Source organism: Colossoma macropomum, unplaced genomic scaffold, assembly GCF_904425465.1.
Source record: "Colossoma macropomum unplaced genomic scaffold, Colossoma_macropomum, whole genome shotgun sequence".
NCBI lineage: Eukaryota > Metazoa > Chordata > Actinopteri > Characiformes > Serrasalmidae > Colossoma > Colossoma macropomum.
The window spans coordinates 17,329,328-17,352,012 of NW_023494792.1; the positions used below are offsets into that span (position 1 = coordinate 17,329,328).

Here is a 22,685-nt window from a genome sequence, read left to right on the forward strand (position 1 = left end):
ATCTATCCTTCCAAGCATGAAATAAAAAGAACACACACAATGTAATAGGATTAGTTCCCAGAAATGAGCCGTGTAGATCAGCACTTAATATAATATATTTGCTCTGACTTAATGTGAGCAGCAGGAGACACGAGCGGATGTGTAAATCTCTGAAGAGGAGCTGGAACCCATGCTTGGTGGGGCAAAAGCATTCGAACAAATTCAAATGAAACAAGCAGGCTAAAGGTATCATCATATATCACTCAAAGCTCCTAAACAGACTGTCCTCCCTCAAATGGCCTGGAAATAAAGAAATCTCCAAGCTAGTGATGCAATTTGGTGGATCACAACAAAAACTAGCATGTAGAAAAAGAAATTCATCATCTACGGCGTGCTATTCTGTAAGATGACTGATAACATCATCTATCAAAGCTCAACACAAAGATGGAAGAAAAAATTTAACAAGATGAACAGCTCTTGACATTATGATGGACTAGCATGGCTTAACGAGAGTTCTGAAGGTGCCGTTATATGTTTCCAGTGCAGTGACATATATATAATGAGCAAACTCACTCATGGGGCAGAAACAATCAAAATCAGTGGTACAGAAATGCTGTGGTGTGGATTTGGAGTGGTCTCATTCATATGAACATCATTATGATTTATTCTACAATGTATAACACAATAAGAAACATTGTGGTGCTGAATGACATGGACCATGTTATTGTATTTAACCCTTTCATACCGAACATCTAGTCAGCAACATATTCAGAGATTTTGGTGATATCTGGCAATATATGCCTCTAAAGTAGTTATGGCAATTCTGTTCATGTTGGGCATAGTAAAATGGATCAGAATTTACCAAAAGTGATCATAATCAATGTGTACAAGACCATTTTTGGCACTGTGTCTTGACTGATATAGGTAAATGAGCTCTGTTCTGACTGGTTGCCCTGTATTGTGCCTTATTCAAAAAGCACTCCAAACTGAAACTCCAATGCCAATGAGTGGGGCTAAACTGCTGTAGGCTGAGCAGAAAACCCAGAAGCAGTGGCATATTTTGGGCAGATTTGGTCATTTTGGACAGCTACTGAATACAGAATGTAGCCCCCCCCCCTTGGGACCTCATGCACTGATCTGGAACCAGTTTATCCTACGCAGTAGCCTTGAGCTATCCTGCTTAGTAACAGCTTCTTTGCCATATTCAACCAGTCTGATCTTGCAGGCATTCAAACAATTGGCTGACATCTTTAACGGAGAGAATCTTTTATTGCATCAAACCAATCAGAAAACAGAGCAAAGCAATCTAGCCAATCGTGAAGCTGGCCAAAGTTCTGGCTAAACACAGAAATAAACACATGGTCTGAGTATTTGCAGAACCAAACTGGTTGGAGCAGAAAGACCATAACTAACAGAAACCCCAAATGAGGCCATATTAGTAGAAAATGCAACAATGATCTCAGCTCAGCAACCAAGGGCAACAGCGTGCCCCCACCCCCTCCATTTATTTACCAGCCAGTGATCATGCGTCCTAGGTCATGACTGTGACCCATCATCTGTCAGTGTGGACCCATGGGGACAGCCCTGGGGACTCTATTACCAGCCGGGCTGCTCTTATGATTGGGAAAGGTCTATTATGGGGAGTCACGCTGGCTGGATGTCAATTGTTATTAATAAACTTGACAGGACGAAACAGGATGGAGTCTTACCTCATATTCCAACTCATCCGTCCTCTCAGCATCAGCCGGCATGGTGGAGAGGTACTCGCTCCCTTCATAATACTCTTGACCCATGGTGTGCAGAGAATGGCAGCTATGGGCAAAGAGAGAGAGAGCGCGCAATGAAAAAACTGTGCTTTGAATTTATATAACTCAACTGTATCATTCCGTTGCACATGACTCAAATGTGTTTCAAAATGTGAGTGAAATGTGTTATATCAACACAATTCATGTCAAAAGAAAAAAACTGACAAGGAACAACTGTTTTTGTGTAAAATTTTATTCATTCATTTATTCAACTAACCTGAAATTAGCAGCTTATCAAATTAGTAGTTCACAAAAAAGTAGCAGAGAAATTTTGTTGAAAGCTGATTCTGGCTCCCAAGTGGTGACATCTAACGCTGTATTTACATTAGAACGAAACGAAATGCTTACGCCGCTGCTTGTTTGCCACTTTGTGGGTTTGTCACTAAAATGCAAATACGTGAAGGTGCCCAGGCAGAGCTGTAACCTAGTTATAAGCTCTGATGAAATGCAGGTAAGAAAAGATCTAAATATTCTTTCTAAAATGTGAGCTAATGTAAAAATATCCCACTAATTTCTTCCATCAACACCTATTTCAGAGTGTAGCTTTAATAATGTATAATAATAATAATATTGTGATCCAAGATGTTACACAGAGCAGCACGTTTCAACATTCTGACTGGCTGCCGCCCAGCAAAATTTCTTCTGATTTTGAGAAAAGCTTAACTTTTCATTGCTCTCAGCATGCTTCATGCCACTGCCACTCCCACAATCTCTCATGCACAACTGCCACCTGTTTCCACAGAAATGAATGAGATGCAATCGAAAATCACCCCACTTTGCTGTAACGTAAATGTAACGCAAGCACGCTTACTGTCAACACACTGTGAATTTAGTCACCGGCAATGCCACAGCCATCTGTGGTTGGAGGTCCAAGAGAGCAAAGCTGGTCTCACTAAATTGCCCTTCCTCTCCCCATCACACTGCACAATGCCTGTTAGCTGTCCAACAACACTGTGTTACTGTTTTCTTTAAAGAGATGCTGGCTTCAAGTGCTTCAAGAGGAAGCACACACTAGCCTTCAACCTTTCAGCTAGCCAGTTGGTGGAAATGGATACGACTAAACATCCAGCTCCACCATCCAGTTCAAACCATATCATGTTTGTAAGTAGGAGAAATATTTTATTATGATTTAAAATTTTAAATCATATGTAAAGTTATGTGTATAGTTATGTTCTGCAAAAAGAAAAGCAAAATGAGTGAGATGGAGAGATGAGTTGCGAGTGAATGTTGTGACTGAGCAGCTGGAAAAAGGAAGAGGCACGTCACAGCTTCTAATCACAGCCCTTCAACCCCCCCCCACACATGCATAGTGTCTTTGTCCTTTCCTGTGACGGCAATGACAGGTGAATAAAATGTCTGTCATACATTCTCAATGATGATGTCATGAGAGGAATAGGACATTGTCTCTAATTAATTACTATAAAGCCTTCAGTCCATAATGAAACCCCCTCCTCCTTATGCTGTACCCTTGTCCTTGGGGAGAACACACAAACAAGCCCACTTCTATAACACGGGGGATTATTCCAGACAACCAGGAAAAGAAATATGCTCTTCCATATGCTGCTATATGCGGGAATATGTAAATCATAACACACAACATGTACGCAAACAGGACTGTTTTCTATGGAGGGAGAACAAAAAACAATCTATGCAAGTTTTATACATTATAAATAATTTGTTGCTGTGCTGCATTTTAGATGTATAAAAATACAGCAGTGGTACAGCAATGGCATACAGGGTGGACATTTCACTGTATATCACCCACAAGCCACTTTGTATAACCAGCTATCTATTGTAAATGCAAGAATGGTTTATTTTTTGTATCTGCCATGTGGTGTGCACCACTGAGTATATGAATACAGAAAAATTGCACTGTTTTATGATCTGCTCTGAGATACACTCGGACAAAACACATTTTGTTGGATCTATAAAATCTCTATTCTGTCTGAGGCACCTGATGGCACATGAGGAGCCAACAGCAGTGTTGGTTTTATGGGACAGGTTGATTACATTGGGACCCTGCTACAGGATGTAGGAATAAATTTCAACTTAATGTAGGTGTCTATGCTTTTTATTTTATAGGTCAATTTACTTTTAATTACCTTGTAAAGCTCACACTATTGCAGAGGAACACTGAGAGGCTCTGGTTATTACAAGAACATCTTCAACTAAAAGTTTTGTGATCATTAGCCAGTGAGTTCTGAAATGAGGTGATATGACAAAAAGGTTTACAACACTCTATATAAAAGCACTTCTTGTACTTCTTCAATGGTTTATCTAACCACAAGTCTTTTGGGTACAATGTGACTATTAAGAAATTGCGAAATCCAAATCAAAGTACCTACCATAAATGGAATTTGAAAACGAAACAGGAGGCATGTGTGGGTGACAAATTTTAGACAATTCATTATCCAAAGGCCATTGTGCTGTATTAATTACGTCCCCTACATGCAGTCTCTGTCTGCATGTGTGAGAGCTTGTCTCAATTAACTTGGCATTCTGTAAGAAAAGCCCCACACAGCTTGTTTGCCATTTGTCTCTGGGGAAGAAACCTAGATATTCTTTATGCTAAACTTTATCTTGTTCACAGTTTGTGACTCCTTTGAGAGGAACTTGAGAACAAGCACAAGTAAATTAAAAAGAAAAGAAATGAGCGCTCTGGTTTCCTTTGTTGTTTTCCAGGAAACCCCAAGATGCTCTTAAAGTTCATTAAGAATGCAGAGCCTTTATTTAGGAACACATATAGACTGAAGTGTTTCTGGAGGTAAATTACAAAGCCCAGTGCTCATGTTCTAAACTTAACTTAAGGCAAGACTGAAGCTAAACTTTCTACTCCAGCAGAAAACTCAGCAGGCTTGAACAACATGGTAGAGGTCTTCACTCGCGTGGACTCCCGTGGGACCAGCCCACTGCAGTTGAGAGCAGGCCGAAGCATGCATGAAGAAAAATCCCACAAATTAATGAATAGCCTGAATAAAGTAGAACCAGTTCATCAAATTAATTCACCAAATCATAATATATATATATACAGTGGAGGAAATAAGTATTTGATCCCCCACTGATTTTGAAAGTTTGTACTCTGACAAATAATTAAACAGTCTATGATTTTTATGGTAGCTTCATTTTAACAGTGAGAGATGGAATATCAAAAAGAAAATCTAGAAAATTAAATAATATTTAAATAAAAAATAATTTGCATTTCAGTGAGGGAAATAAGTATTTGATCCCCTAAAAAACCATGACTAATGTTGGCTCCCACAGACCACTGACACACCCTAATCTCAGTGAAGTCGTTACCTGCATGAGAGACACCTGTCCCAAAATGTCACCTGTATAAAAGGCCACCTGCCAACAGACTCAGTGACAGTCCAATCTCCACCATGGGCAAGACTAAAGAGCTGTCTAAAGATGTCAGGGACAAAACTGTTGACCTATACAAGGCTGGAATGGGTTACAAAGCCATAAGTAAGAAGCTGGATGAGAAGGTGACAACTGTTGGGGCAATTATTCGGAAGTGGAAGAAGTACAACATTACTGTCAATCGACCTAGGCCTGGAGCTCCATGCAAGATATCACCTTGTGGAGTCTCATTGATCATGAGAAAGGCTAAAAATCAGCCAAGAACTACACGGGAGGAGCTGGTTAATGATCTCACGGCAGCTGGGACCACAGTCTCCAAAAAAACCATTGGTAATACACTGAGACGTAACGGTTTAAAATCCTGCAGTGCACGCCAGGTTCCTCTGCTCAAGAAGGCTCACGTCCAGGCCCGCCTCAAGTTTGCCAATGAACATATTAATGACTCCGAGAGAGACTGGGAGAAGGTGCTGTGGTCAGATGAGACCAAAATTGAGATCTTTGGCCTCAACTCAACTCAGCTTGACGTGTTTGGAGGAAGAAAAATACAGAATATGACCCTAAAAACACCATCCCCACCGTCAAGCATGGTGGTGGAAGTATTATGTTTTGGGGGTGCTTTTCTTCTAAGGGCACAGGCCAACTTCACTGCATCAACGGGAAGATGAACGGGGCCATGTATCGCAAAATCCTGGGTGACAACCTCCTTGCCTCCGCCAGGGCACTGAAAATGGGTCGTGGATGGGTCTTCCAGCAGGACAACGACCCAAAACATACAGCCAAGGAAACAAAGGAGTGGCTCCATAAGAAGCATATCAAGGTCATGGAATGGCCTAGCCAGTCTCCTGACCTCAATCCCATAGAAAATCTATGGAGAGAGCTGAAGCTTCGCGTTTCCAAATGCATGCCTAAAAACCTTAAGGATTTGGAGATGATCTGCAGAGAGGAGTGGGCCAAAATTACTCCTGAAGTGTGTGCAAACCTTATAAAAAACTACAAGAAACGTCTGACTGCTGTGCTTGCCAACAAGGGTTTTGCCACCAAGTATTAAACGATGTTTTACTAGGGGGTCAAATACTTATTTCCTTCAATGAAATTCAAATTAATTTTTATTTCTCATTTCATGTAATTTTCTCAGTTTTTCTTTTGATATTCTAAGTGTCGCTGTTAAAATAAAGCTGGCATAAAATTATGGGAAGTTTCATTTATTTTTTTGTATTATAACTTTTAAAGTCAGTGGGAGATCAAATACTTATTTCCTCCACTGTATATATATATATATATATATAGATATATATAGATATATATATATATATGCACAGCAGTAGGGCATCCCAGGCGAAGCACTGAAACACTGCAGTGTTTAGAGAATAGATCGATGCTGACTTCTATTCGCACAACATACAGCAGAACAAAAAAGCCATAAAAATTGATCAAAATTACACAGAAAATGTGTAAAAACTTAAAAACGCTATATCTGGGGACGAACATGATACAATTTGGACTAAATGTGGGTGTGAATATAGACTTACATTTTTAGTCTATGCACAGTGTGACATACCATCATTCCTTTGGATTACTTTTTGAAATCACCATTTTATATTCAGTGTTAACTTGTGTTACAAACTGACCCACTGATCTAATGTGTTTGGTGTACCTTTTACTTTAATATGAAATTTAAAAGATTTTATACCATAAAACACTACTTTTGGATTTGCTTTACCATGTGTAAAAGTAGGCTACCCTTTTTCTTGGTTTTGAACATGCTGTTACTGTAAGTATTTATAATTTATTTAAATATGACTTGATTGGCTTGGATTCTAATCTCTCAGATTAGAAACATTTGTATTTTGTGGTTTAGACTGGTCCTCCTCAGGGTCAGCTGGTCTTACCTGTCCGAGAGCAGGAAGGGGCAGATGTCTGGCACGGGTGGGCTGCTCGGGCGGAGTTTGGCAAGAGCCATGATGTGCTCGAAGGTGATGTCTGTCTGTGTACACACATCCACCAGCTGAACATCCTGAGATGACCCTTGACCTCGCGGGAGAGGGTTCCGCCGGAGCACCTGGACCACGATGGGATCTTTGGCACTGCGGAAGGCCTCAACTGCTTCCTCATGACTGGCCCTCGATAAGTCCTTCCCATTCACCTGCAGAGGAGGTTAGACATCACAGTCGGTCATTCTTAACAAATGGACCTTTAAAGCCAATGTGGATCAAAAATCATAACACATTTTCCTTCCATACCATCATGTATGTCCAATTAAAACAGTATCAGGGAGTCTCTCTGTCCTAACTGAGCATCTTTACTCAGTAACAGTTGGGGTGATGGGAGTAGGAAGTAAAGTATGTTTAGTATGACCAGGGATGTGAACTAACATGATAAAAAGGTTTACTTTAAAGAAGATCCCTGATAAGACTGTGGGGCTCTGGATGAAATCTTTGCAACAAACATTTATCTCTCGACCATATAACTAATAGAAATTCTATAGTGCTGTACAATGTGTGCAGTGATAATGTTGCTCATATACATAACTGCTAACTGAAATGATCAGATTCTATTTTAGTGCACCAATGAAATCATATTAAATGTTGCATATCTGCACATTCTCCTCATATCCTTTCCAACGTTCTCAGCCATTGCACCATTTAATAGGGCCTATGCTCAATTTGTAAAGAAAAACACATGCCTTCTAGGGTTAGAAAGAATCTTTAACTGCTAGGGAGAGACAGTCCTTCATGGTTCTTAACAGATCCATTTTAAAAGGCTTAACAGACATAAAAATTACTCTCCTTTAAGGATAAGTGGGGGTCATCAAAATCACTCTATCTGCAGCTTTTTTCTGAAGAGCGTGCTTTATTTTTTTCAATACACTTCATCTCATAACACTTCCTAACTTCAGGTTTTGACTTTCAAAACTTACCCTATGCCTCATCATCTTTCAAATCTTCCTGAGAAAAAACAGGGATTAGGATACTTTCTTCATCTTCATAAGAGCCTAGAGGGCTCTGCTGACATAACAGCAGCACTTCATAAGCTTACTAACGGAGCAGTGCCCCAGTTCAACCGCTGTGCAAGGGCAAAAAACAAGTGATTGGTCTAAAACACAATACAACTTACACAATAAAGGGCCTTGGTTTAGCCACTAAGCCATTTAGTGTTTTCCACTCATATTTAGCCCTTAATCTATAATTAAGTGTTATTGGCTGGATCCAATTGGCAGCAATTAAGGCACACACGGGACCTGTGCGCTATTAATGAAAAGCATTTGCTCACCCATTGAGCAGCAACCAAACAAAACTGCAATGTCATTACCTTTTCAAATAATTAACTTCTTAATTCCACAAACAGACTTAATTCTAAGCATCTATCTACAAAATACTCAGTTCTGTCTCATTTAGTTTGTAAATGGAGAAATAGAGATGAATATCAGAGCCCATGCATGAAATGAATGGTCCTTTCTCTCTTAAGGCCATAAAGGTTAGTATTTATGCATACTAATAGCAGGTTACTTTATGCTGTGTCCCCTTGAGGCCAGTCTGTCTTTGGTTAAAATGGGCAATGGCATTCTGCTCTCACAAGAGAACAGTGTCAAAAGTAATGAATAATATCGCTGTTTCTCTTAGTCGCCATGTGGAGTGCTAAATGTGTGTGATGTCCTACAAATAGGTATGATCTAATAAGAAAGAAAGTCATTAAGCCAGTATATAATATCTGCTCCATTTATTATGCATCATTGTAAGCAGATCAAGATGTATTAAATTTTGAAACTTGTCAAAATAAAATAAACATTCAAGTGAAACTTAGCTTATACAAGCATTAATATTAGAGACGTAAAGTGGCAAATTGTGAATATTAGAGCCAGACCCTCAGTTTGGGCCACAGAGTCAAATAGAGTCAATTAGAAGGGAAAAAAACACCTTTGTGATAATGCTAATTGCTGCTAGTGCCCCAATGGAATTCTATTATTATGCTAGCCACTAATAGTTAATAGTTGTAAATGAGTGCTAAAAAGAGCATTGACACAGAGATGAGGCTATCATTAGTGAGGCTACCATTTCATTCACAGTCAGTGATGTATTTAGGACCTCCAGAAGGCCTAGAGTCAGGATTTTAGTGGTTAATTTAGCAGTCAAGTGTTAGACTTTCAGTTCAGCTTTTGAAGTCCTAATCAATGGGAGAGCTAGATTAGTTGTGTCTATCGAGATACCACAGGGAAAATATAATGATTCTGATCCTGACGATGTCTGAAAACAAAAAAAGGATGCAGTGGTGTTCTTGGCAAAATAAAAGGCCTGGAGCTTAACTTACAGAAAATAATCATGTTTAAATGGCATTCGCAAAATTGGTCAGAAAAATTACAACTGGAGAGTTTCCCTAAACTGTTCAGCCCTATGGGCTGATATCAGAAACTGCTGATGCATATATCGGAAGGGGGAATAAAGGGATAAATCAGATCCAATCCTGTCACAAATCTATCTTGAAATACCACATACTCACACTGTGTGACTGTATATAAAATATCTCAAAATAATCAGCCGATGCTCAAGGCTTTCACACTGCCATCAATACTGGAAAAGACAAAGTGGTATTGTGCCATAAAGTGAACAAGGAAATTTTACATTAAGTGGGGCACATTACTGCCTGTAGTCTCAACATTTTATTTCCTTGAAAGACTTTCTTTTTAATGCTGTGTATAATTCACAACTTGATACTGATTAGCTATTGGAACATTCATCCCCACAGCTAAATGAATACTAAAGTAATTACATGCTTTTTCAGAATGCTATAAATTATAAATTAGTGCAGAATATGTTTCAAAAGAAGAGCAGAGCTCAAACAGCAACTCTGCATCGTTTAAAACATGTATCATGATCTTAAGTGGTCAGTATTCTCAGTGAGAGAGTGCTTGGACCCCTCTATTTGCTGACTGAATTGAATATCTTTGCTCTGCACATGGCATATATATGGAGAAGAGGCCTGGTTCATTTAGTCCAGTAATTGGGAGCCAGAGAGAACAATACGGATGAAATACTCCTGTGAATAGGCTTTGAAATAGAAGATAAGAATCTGCTGCTTGAATATGGTCAAGCCAGCACAATTTTCCCCCTCAGCTTTTGAAATACTACTTTTCCCCTAGCATTTCTTATCCATTAGGATTACTACAAAGAAAGAGTTGAGAGAGACAGAAAAAAAAAAAACAGAGAAGAGAGGAGGTGAGCGAGAGAGAAAAATGCTGCACTGTTGAGTTAGAAAAACAACACTTCATTTAGTTGCTTAAGGCAAGTGTAAACAAATGAATAGAGAGTGTAAATGTATTTCATAACCCAATAATAAAACAAAGCACATTTTGCATAAACTACCAGGGCTCTTTTTAAAAATTTAAGCAAGCTGTGCTGATTTCATTTACAACAGGATGTATTCTAGACAATAGGTTATTATTTTAATAATGACAAGCGCTTTTGTACGTAGCTATAACTACTATACTATTGATAAAACTCTACCTCAAATGGGTGAAATTACAGGAAAAGCAAAGGAAACTTCAATGTACGTTAATACAACAAGACTTTATTCCAAGTAAGTAACCTGTCCATGCTCAGCTCATAAAGGCATTTTTCATAGTACCTGTTAGCAGGTTGGCAAGCTTCATAGAACACTGGCAAAAATTCCACTGAACCTGGAGAGAAAAACCTCAGCTTTTTTAATCAAAATATCTACATTTTTATTATATAAGATAGAGATAACGTTAATATTGTATGTGTGGAAGGTTGTGCAATCAAGCTATCATTAGCATGGTGGCAAATGTGTCATAGTTTTGTGTTGTAAAAGATTGTAAAGTTTGTCCAACCCTGCAACAGATGTGGTAAATTACGCATTTGTGGCCAGAGCACACGCAGGTCAACTGTGGACCTTTGCTATAGATCACTGAAGTTGTGAGTCATTCTGTATTTAGCATCATGCCAATATTAGGAACTTCAGCAGTTTTTCCTCTAAGAGAAAAATGAATGTCAGTTTTGCCTGTATCGTGTCCTGGGGTAATCAAGATCCAAAACATTTGCCAAAAGTAAAGAAATGAATTACGAGTCACAACATTACTACATTCGGTACTACAACTGCTGCGGTATTCTGTCACACATGGCGAAAGAGGAAGCGTTATCTCCTGGCAGAGATGGCCGAGATGCCTCGAGACCCTACAAAAGTTATGTGTCACCTCTCTGCTGCCGATAAGCGCTCTCAATAACACTCCCTCTGAAGATGCTGCTCCTCTCACTGAAGTGACCTTTGTGTGAAGCAATGCTGCATTAATCAGCTAGGCAATAAAGTAGGTCATCTCTCCTGAGGGATGCTTACGACAAACATGTGCCAAGAGAAAAAGTGGAATGATCAGTAGCAGACATGGCAGACATCTTTCTGGACCCACTTTCATCTTCCACTCTGCTTTACTCCATGGACCTAATCTGTGTCCCTTTTCTGCTAGTCAGCATTCAAAACCTATTGTTAACACCAGGTGCAAGGCATCCGCTGGGGTTGAGCTTGGAGTCTGGTGCTGTGTGAAAACGCCTCTGTTATGGCTGGGCAGTCCATTCCTGAAGCGGCAGGATTGGAGACAAAGAAGCCGAACTAGATAAATGAGCGCACCTATGGTTTATGACAGGCTGGGAGAAAAATGAACAAATGGTAAGTGCTAGCAATGTCTCTTGCAGCATCTAGCCTGATGGCGGACGTGGCCTTGCTGAAGGAAAAGAAGCCATTTACAGCAGAAAGACGAAAGGAGGACTACTTCCTCATTGTTTACATGAGTGCCAGATGGACCAATTAATCCCATTTGAGCGACTGAATATTAATTCAGGGCATTCTGGGCACCCGCCTGGCCACGACGTTAGTATTCTGCTACCTGCCAGTGGTTTAGCACTAACGGTGTCAGAGCGTGCTCTAATACCACACAGATGTTCAAGGACAAGCAAGGCCATTCACAAGGCCAGCGCATGCAGAGAGTATAATGCTAATACAGGGAGAATTTATAATTTAAAGAGATTAGCATCTTAACTTGGCGAAGAGTAATATGCTTTAAGAGGAAAATGACAGACTTAGAGTGGGCTATGGGACATGAAATCAGCAAAAGGACCATCATTTGGCCCTACCCTATTCTGATTTATATTTACTCCTAATTACAGAGTTATCATTCAATAATAGCAGCCAATCACCATTAAAAACTTTCTTTGATTTTGAGGGAGAGGATATAAAGGAACAAGCTATGTTTTTTTGAATTTTAAAGATGTAACTCTTTCTGAGCAATTCTGATCAAATTAAGCAGTGGTTTTTCCTCCTCCAGCAAAGTTGTCTTTTTTGGAGCTATTTTCAGCAGGAGGCTGATTATATGGTGTTTACACAGATGCTTGTGGCTCCAGAACACTGGCAAACACACAAAGGCTGTCCTTGAGAAACTTCTTAGCATAATCCTTAAACTGGTGACATAATTAGCACTGCACACATGTTGAATATCCAAAGTTAAAATTGCTTCCTCCCTAATGAATCTGGTTCAGTGCCAGTATACTAATTATTCTCACAATGCTTGGGTTTTTTTTATATATATATATAAAGAACAGTTGACATTAAGATGGCAACGGCTTGAGACAGATGAGTGCAATGGCCAAACCAAGATGCATCTGGTAATGTTTGCACACAGACACTCACACGCAGCTGTGGTGGGGAGAGAGCTGTTTTCTCATGCTAAATCTCACAGGACGTCCTTTTCACACTCAGAAAGCCATTGTAAACAAGCTACTGTCAAACTGTGAGTAAACAAAGATCTCTTGACATGTCTTTCTTTAACGCTTTAGTCCAATTTCTCTACAGCTCTCAAAAATCTCTCTCAATCTCTCATCTCTCAAAAGCTGTTGTACAAAAGGAATGCTGATTATAATGTAATTCATCATGACTTTAGGGGATGCCTTCATAGTGAGGCACTTGTTTAGTTAAAAGGCTACCAGTAGCCTGATGTTACAAATTGGCTCATGTCTCAATAATTTAAATGTGTCAAATCATCATTCTTTCATTCTCTTTCATGTGCCACATGATATTTTCATTGTTTCACCTTTATTTAATCATTACCACTGTACAATCATTCTAATCTACATTCAAAAATAAACACAGTAAAAAAGGCTACACAACAATCAAATAATTAACTACATACATACATGCTTTCAACACCACTTCAAAAGATTATAACAGATTTTTTTGTTTGGGGTGCACGCAAATGAAACAAAGAAGCTCAAGAACTTGGGATCTACTGGAGAGTAAAATGGTTAAGCTTACCCAGAAGAAGTGTGCCAACACACCAGTTTGGCAATAGTTTGGTTTCTAACCAAACAAACAGGGAGAACTAGTGAACTTTAACAGTGTTACATGTCATTAGTGCAGAATATAGTTGTTATTATAAATGATCAAAAAGATTAGTAGCTAAACAAGTCAGTAATTATAGGCTAATTATATTACCAATAGGGAAACGTAAACTATAAAGTAATTCTCTGTAACATACATAGTACTTTGTAATGAATTTGGATCATGATGACAGTGTATTGTGATAATTCTGCAGACGATAATCATTTGGCTTAATTCACATTATGGCCTAAGCTTAGCTGCTGATGACCTGTAGACACAACGCCATCTTAAACACAATGTGTTTACACAACTTTTAATATTACACTTAACATAGAGCTTGAACAAAACGACAATTATGTGACAGATACTGTGATTGAAAATTCAGATTGCAGACAGTTTTTCTTCATAGACAGGTTTCTCTTTCTTGTGTTAAAACATGTAATTAACATGCTATATACTTTTACATGTTAACATGCTACATCTACATGTTTTCTATAAAGTCAATGGTTTTTATCACGTGAATAATTTAACACTAATTATAGGTGCCTCATTTCTGCCAAAACCAATAAAGTTGCAGGACCTGAATATCATTTGATATTATTGGTCAACCAATATATTGTTTGGATCCTTCTCTAAGTGCCTAAGTGCTTTTGAAACAGTGACCTATTCACTCACTGTAATAAACAAAATAATACAGATAAAGCTGTGAATCATATGTGCATAACAGAAACAGGTTTTGTACACCTCTGTTCAAAAGCAGAACAATAAAAATCTGGCAGTCAAGGGCACGCCACAGCAGCAGTGCGCAGGATGTAGGTCAGTAGAACCTCTGAGCAGTTTTACCCTGTTTACTACACAACCCCCGATACCCACACCTCAGCTCAGAGCAGGTGAGAGAGGATAGGCTGTGGGACGTCCTTCAAGTGGACTTGCCTCCAGTACAGTCTGCTTTAAACATCACAGCTGCACAGCAAACTCCCTCATACAGCCAGGGGTTGCAGACAGCTGCAGCTAACGGCTCTGAAGAGAAAAGTACTCTGAGATGAATAAGTAATAGGGGTGTAATGCAACTCCACTACCTGCAGGCTATCTGTATCTGTGCACTGTGTAAAGTATCTGTTTCTGCATTTGGATTTGAAGCACATGACGACATTACACACAATCCACGCCCCCCTTCCACACAAACACAGTAGGCAACAAATCTGTAAATAAAAAGCAGGTTGATAGAAATCAGAATCAGTTTCAGAGGAAAAAGAAACAAAACAGCAGTGCACTGTTTATTCGTATCTGTTTGGAATGCATTATCTGTTCATTTTGAGCAGTCCTGGGCGATGTATATCGCTAATTACCGTATACTGGTACTCTGTGATTTTAATACTGATCAGGGAAGAAAAAGTACTACATACTAAAATACAGGTTTTTAGCCTTAGCCACACTGAGAAATAACATTTAACTACAGTGTAACTCTTTTACCTGACATTTTTGAACGATGAATTTAAAATACACAACATCTTAAATAAATAAATGAATAAATAAATACATAAATAAAAAATAAGTAAATAAATAAATAAAATTTCCTTTCTGTAAATCTAGTTTCTGTCTAGTTGATGTTTAGAAACCTGCGATTACACCAAAGACTCCTTTTGTACTGTGATATGCTTAGAAAGATACTGACACTGTTTAGCGCTGTAAAACAACTAAAACAGTTAATGGTGATTAGTCACATTACTTTGCACTATTGTATTTGAACGAGAGGGCTACAGTCTCGGAGTCAAAGCAACATACAATGCATGAGCAGATGGACTTCCGAGTGGAACTAGGGATGGTTCACAAGGGGTCAAAGTAGGAAAATGCTTCAACAGCGTTAAAAAAACTTGTGGTGTCAATGTTAGCTTGTCATTAACATGTTAAATTAGACACAACTAATTCTATTACATATATAATAAATAAGTAAATACAAACAAAGGCATGAAATTGGTACTGCATTACATCAACCTCTTCAGGCAAAAAGGAGCAAGTAACGGTTATGATGAATTTCCCAAGCTTCATCATTATCTTTGTTCCTGCAGTGAACGCGGGAACAATAGATCCACGCACACACACACACACACACACACACACACACACACACACACTGAGGGGGGGAGGTGGCCAGGAGCCCACTTCACATAGCGAGCTGGCCATTGTGCTGAAGACGCCTGCTCTCATTTTCATAGACAGCACCATTTGCTTCTGAAGGTGACTGAATGAATGAACAGCTCTCCAGTCACAAACAATACTCCACACGCTCTACCCTCCTTCATGTTCCAGGAATCAATTTACATTTTCATAAATAAAATCCAGCATTCAGGCGAATGGCACAGGGGCCACTTAACTTGGAAGAGGCATTAAATCCCCCAAAAGGTAATCCTAAGCGCTGTGGAGGGGAGCGTCCAGGAGAGCTGTGCCGTGATCCAGCTGCCATCGCGCCTCCATTCAAGCGGACTGAATGTCTCATTTCAATAATAAGTGTCAGACTAAAATATGACGAGTGGTTTGGTACAGTAAAGATGTTATGAGTACATAAATCACGCAGGGGGGAGAGACGGAGGGACCGCCGTGCCGCTCCAGTGACACGGAACTGCGAAATAAAAACAGTGTGAAGACCACCAGGGAAATCTGACTGTCCCCCTGCATCACAACACCAAACGGCTGAACATCTAGCCTTTCACCCCCACAGCAACATAAAACACACGCAGAGCACAGCCGTGGGCTGTTTTATATATTAATGGAGCCACTCTGTTCAGGGCTCTATGCTCGGACACATTAAATGATTTTCAGCAATTTTCTGACTTGGATAGCTCTGGTGAGCTTGTTCACTGCATTTATGTGCTGCTGGAATGCTGGCCAGAATGTGAAGTATCACATTTTTGAAACATCAGAAATAGGAAACATTAGTGTGTCTTCATCAGCTTATTAATGTAAAACATCCACACAGTTGGACCCTAAAATAGCTGATCAGCCAAGACGTGTTTGGTGTCCCAAAGTTTGTCTCTGTAGTTTTGTGCTGGAGCTACAAGACTAATAAAGTTATAGAAGCTTATAGCTTGCACATGCAAACTACATGTTTAAATCATCACACACCACATGTCTCAAACAGTGTCGTTAAGTAATCAAGTTGTTCAGTAATTGTAAATAGACTTGCTTATGTGGTTTCTGACACTGTATGATGTTCTGTTAGATACAACAACAGACAAAAGCATGCTGTATAGGTAGAAAACTTCAAGCTTGAATTTTGTCTATTTGCCTATTTTACTTATACAATGTCAGAAATAATATAAGCAGGTCAACGAACAGTTATTTGGGATGAGGGCAATTTTTTTGTAAATTAGATTGAGAGAGAGAGAGAGGAGAGAGAGAGAGAGAGAGAGAGAAAGAGCTTAAGAAGGAGAGAGAAAGAGCAGGAGGGATAGAGGGAGAGAGGCAGGGGAGAAAGCAACAGAGAAACAGAAGAGTGAGAAAGACAATGATAAAGGGGCAGATAGAGGGGAGAACAAGAGAGAGTCAAAGAGAGAAGCAGAGAGAAAGTGCAGGAAAGACAGAGAGAAAGACAGAGGGGAGAGAGCAAGACAGAGAACGAGGAAGAACGAGAGAGAGGGGGAAAGGGCAAACGAGTCAGAGAGAATGCGAGAGAGAGACAGAAAGAGAGAGAGACAGACAGAGAGAAATGATTTAAAAGCCCCAATGATTCCCTGCACATTAATTTGCACATCCTCGACCACAAAGTACAGCGCGCAGGAGGCAATTAGGATCATGCCAGCGATATTTACATAGTGCCAGACACACACACGCTCACAACAAAGACGTTTCCTCCGACTGGCTGTCACTCGCCAGCCTGTTCTGCGCTCATTACAGCCAGAGAGAGGGTCACTAGGTGGCACGTCAGCCCACAGATCAGATGTAACAAGCACACGGAGCACCAAAGGTCAGTCCAGACCCCTGGTGGTGGCCCCTGATCTGCCCATTTGAAAGAAATTGGGATCTCAGTAAGGTGTTGGGAGCTGAGAGGAGTGGACACAGAGAATCCTCTGAACGAAAGAGGAGAGACAAAAGCAAAGATACAGACAGAAGTCCAGAAAGACAGAAAGTAAAGCCCTATTTGAGCTGGATTAGTTTTTTTTTGGGAGGTGCTGTATATGAGTAATACAGATGACATCTGTGATTCTAATCCAGTATAAATCTGTCATGTTCATAGTTTTACAAGTCTGTTAAGTAAGAATTCCAGAGTGAATGACAGTTTATAATTTCGAACTCAGAGCTCCTTTGTTAATACTAGTCCTGTTTGAATCTACACTACTGCAGTAATGAATCCTGGTACTAGACATCGGCACCTGTTTTTGGGGGAGCAGGAGACAAGGAGTTCATGGCACTGTTATTTTAACCTCAAATTCAAAACAGGTCTACTGTAATCTGAAACATTTCTAGTGATGGGCTAATTAGAAGGAGTAGGACATTAAACACCTGAAGGTACCTCTCACAGGGCAGAGTGATTTCTGGTGACAACTGTTAAGATGGATGTGCACACTTAACTAGCCTAATGCTTTTAACAGGAACCTGTTTTTTTATTATTCGTTTGGATCCATTTAATGTCCAGACTATGATGTTCCGATCCGAGCTATATGAGGTAATACGGGGAAATTAAACAGATACTTTATCCTGTACTAATCGGTCAGTCAAATTCCTTAGAAATGACCAAACCTACTGTGGATAAACTAATCCGCCTTGTAAACGGTTTAAGAAATATATCTTGAAACTATATATTTTGGAAATGTTGAAAGCATTCCATTCATCAAATACACAGTCGCGCATTAATATTACAGGTTAAAATAAAGTATAAACCTGGAGCAAATTAAAGACATAAAAAACAAATGCAAATGCAAATCAATGCCCTTTCATGCATCAGATTTTTAACCCAGATGAACCAAGGCATGATATTATGCTCAAAAAAATTTATATCAATAAACAAAAGTACAGACACCTGACATTTGTTGAGAATTAAACAAGCAGCTTATGTACTAGGAACAGGGCATGTATTGCCCTAAAAGCAGCACTGCACTTAAAGCAAAGTGCAGGTAATTTATTCTTTATTCACTATTTTTCAGTGTTTGTCTTTGTCTGTCTCTTTTTAAGCACTTATTCTACAATATTAATTTTGGATTTGGAGACTGCTGGAGTGCGTCAGCAGTCGGACAAGAGTCTGACAGGAAAATAGTTCATTCTTCATCTCTCTCTCTCTCTCTCTTGCTCATCAGTTGGGCAAATTAGAGGTTATGGCTTAAAGGTTAACAAAGCCCTAAGCCAGACAGTCTGGCAGTGTGTGCTGCTAACACAATGCACACTGTCTGATTTCCCTTTCAAACTGTCACAGAATGTGGAAGAATAAGTACGTCTATGAGGCCAGTCACCATTCTTCACTATTCCAGAGACGCAAACGCATGTGTTTCTTTATGACAAAGACAACAGTCAAGAACCAAAGAAGACATTTAAAGGCTAACCTTCTGATTAGGAGGTATTTAAATGCACAAGAATTATTTAATCACAATTTCAAGGCTTGTTTAACGGTAACTCTATTACTCTAGTATTTTATATTAGAGATGCATGATATCAGAATCATATCTGAATCGGCCGATATTTGCTAAAAAAAAACAAAAAAAAACTGGCATCAGACAGATGTTTAGATTTGACTGCTAATTTAAACACATTTGATAACATTTAGGTGGTGCTGGGCTGCTGTGCCAACATGTCTGCATTTTTTTGTCATCTTACTGCATTTGTAACCCTCTACAAATATATCTTCCATAATGTTAATCTAGGTAAATTTTTTGCCAATTTCTACCATTTATCAATATTTATGTATCAGCATTGGCAGGTAAGTACATGAAAAATATCGGATATCAAGATCAGCCCACAAATCCCAAATCAGTGCATCCTTATTTTATTTGTATACATATTTGTATTTGCGTTGCAGCTGAACTGGGAGGGAGAGGTGAAACTTGATATCATTGGTTAATTATTCTTTGCTACTTGATGCTGTTTTAACATCTTATAATTTCTTCATGAGCTCTGAAATGGTAATTATACAATAGATAGTTTCAGTTTTAAAATCAGCCTGAGGTACATTTCCTGGCCGCTGTAAAATACTCCATATACACACATATAACTGCACACATTAATCATATTATATATTAATGTACCAAGGTTTCACTATAAAAGCAGTACACCACTCGAGGCTGTGCACTACAATTATTTCACTCTGTTTCACACTGTGAGAAAAGCACAGTAACACAGAACCTCTCATGGCTTATCGGTTTAGAATATCACAAAGACAAACGTGAAAGAAACAAGCTCAGTTAGGCCAGAGTACAGAACAGCTCAGGAAGACTGGAAAACACACATCACAAAATCTGTCCAATCAGTTGTGACTTTTTCTCCATATTACTTCTGTACACATCTTTCAGTTTGATGTCACATGTCAATGCTAAGCAGAATAAGGATGCAGCAATGTATCATTTTCTGCTTTGGTCCAGATGAAGGGACCTGAACTACAGATATAAATTCACCCTTAGGCTGTTTTCACAGCTAGTTTGTTCACACTAGTCTGCACTAGAGTTTGTTTTTTTGTGAAAAAAATCTATAAATTTTTTTTTTAAAAAATCAAGAACTGTTCCGTTTTAAAGTGGTAAAACTAGAACATCCCTCAATTTTTGATTGGTTCAAAGTGACAGACTAAAGTTCAACACAATAATTATTCCCTTAAACAAGCACAAAATGTGTAGTTTTCTTTTAACTGGTTATACAAGAAACCACTATGAAGCTGCTAAGCGAGACTGCTTTAGGCCACCAACCATCATTGGTGCTGATCTACACAACCGAGAAAAGCTGCACTCCTCGCATCTCTCCACAGCCCTCTTATGTATCTGAATAAAGAAATTTGGCTCACACGCTCAGAAATGACTCTGACTGTGCAGAAGTGCTTAGAGTTACACAATAGATATCCCACAGTGACACTGCCCTCAGGCTGCAGACGCGGCTTGGGACATGAACTGCACTTTAACACATCGCACACTAGACACAGGCCGATCTACTGCGACTGACAACTTTGCTGCAATACCAAGGTCACAAAATTACAAATTCTGAGAATGATGATGTCTCATATTGCACTGTCTGCACAAATGGAAAGTAGATCATGTATTTGTTTGAAGAAACCCATCACTCAAAGTGTTACTGGTGCTGTCTGCACTATAAGCCTATGAGGGTGTTTGGTTGTATAAGTATAGCTGGTGCCAGTGGCTACAATTAAACTGCAAACCTTTCCCAAAGTACATTTTGATTTCATGCCATAAATCATTTGCTTTTGCGACCTCAAGGGACAAGGCCCTGGATCTGAAGGAGAGTTGTGCCAGGTCATTTTATACAAATTCTGCCTTATTCAGAGAACAAGACATCAAGAGCATGAGTAAAAGAGAAAGAGTGGATTGCTGCTGGACTAGTTCAAGCAGCAACTCACTGATTCTAAGCCTGAATCTAAAGTAAAACAAAATCAGAGCACTTTATATCATGACTTGTGCCCTAACAGTCCTTCACAAACTCTGTGTCTCACTTCAGGCACTATGTGCCGTATCTTACAGTTCACATTATGGACTTCACTATCTAGTGCCTGGACTTTTAAGAGGTGGTACTGTCTCACATCAAACACAAACATTCTAAATGACAAATTACCATGCAGTACCTCATGATGTAGGCTACAGGTTAGCTAACGTTAATTAGCTGAAGTTTTAACTAAAATGCCCTGTTATTAGGGATGCAGCTGCATAAGAACTGTCTGGTGCTCAATCAACACAGTCACAGTTCAGCTGCATCATAAACTGGGTATACATACATAAAATATGGATGCACTGATATGGGAAATATGGGCTGATGCCTACTGCATATCTGATATTCTTAGTAACTTAAATCTCCTATAAAGATTTAAAAAATGTAAAGTCTTAAAAAAAATTAGCATTATGGGAATATATAACATTTATTTTTGTAGGGTTACAAATGCATTAAAATGAATAAAATGTATACATTTTAGCACAGTTCTGCACTTCTGGAAAACAATTAATAAGTCATCATTGGTTTGAAATTTCACTCAAATCGAAAATTTTATTTCAGGCAATTATCTACTGATATGGGCGGCATGGTGGCGCAGTGGGTAGCGCTGTCGCCTCACAGCAAGAAGGGCCTGGGTTCGATTCCCCGGCATGTTCTCCCCATGTCTGCGTGGGTTTCCTCTGGGTTCTCCGGTTTCCTCACACAGTCCAAAGACATGAAGTCAGGCTAACTGGACATGCTAAATTACCCCTAGGTGTGAGTGAGTGTGTGTGAATGTGTATGTCTGTCTGTCTGCCCTGTGATGGACTAGTGACCTGTCCAGGGTGTATTTTGCCTTCCACCCAATGGCTGCTGGGATAGGCTCTAGCTCCCCCCGCGACCCAGAAGGATAAGCAGCTTCAAAGGTGTGTGTACCTACTGATATCTATATCATCATGCATCCTTACCTATTGTAACTAACATTTTGAAATTCTTAGGAACTGCAAATAGCCAAATTCAGCTAACATGAGGTAAAAAATACAGCTAATCCAGGACATTGTTGTATTTAAAATTTTGAAAATTTCAAACTGTATTGGCCTTGGACGGCTCTTCCACAACGCATGCCGGGCTGTGGCTGTTTAGTTTGAACAGTATGCAACCTTCCATGCTTTTCAATGGCTCTAGTACATCATCAAAGTATTTATGCTACATTCAAATCCTCCTCAGAAGGTCCTAGATTAGATTAGATTAGATTAGATTAGATAATCCTTTATTAATCCCACAACGGGGAAATTTGCGGTGTTATAGCAGCACAGAAGACAGAGCAGCAGGAAATATACAAACAATATATAAAATAGAATAAACAATAAAAGTATAAAGATATATATGAATATGTACAAAGATTACAAGAAAAATATACAAAGTATTATATTTAAATTTAGAAATGTAGAGATGTATGTATTGTAGTGAGTATTGCACAGTGAATAAAATAGCAAATAAATAAACAGTAAATAAATGCAGAAATATTGCACTTGACATAATTGCACATAATGG

At 39.2% G+C, this 22,685-nt stretch overlaps 1 protein-coding gene across 2 annotated transcripts in view; it reads right to left on the bottom strand.

The window, feature by feature from the left end:
• LOC118811811 (PDZ domain-containing RING finger protein 4-like) overlaps positions 1 to 22,685 on the bottom strand; it is a 64,357-nt gene that overhangs the window by 19,153 nt on the left and 22,519 nt on the right. For both annotated transcript variants that reach the window (XM_036576308.1, XM_036576309.1), the window contains exons 2-3: positions 7,034 to 7,287; positions 1,689 to 1,791 (exon numbers count right to left, since the gene is read on the bottom strand). In XM_036576308.1, the coding sequence (XP_036432201.1) occupies positions 1,689 to 1,791; positions 7,034 to 7,287 (357 nt within the window). The remainder of the gene's footprint in view (positions 1 to 1,688; positions 1,792 to 7,033; positions 7,288 to 22,685) is intronic.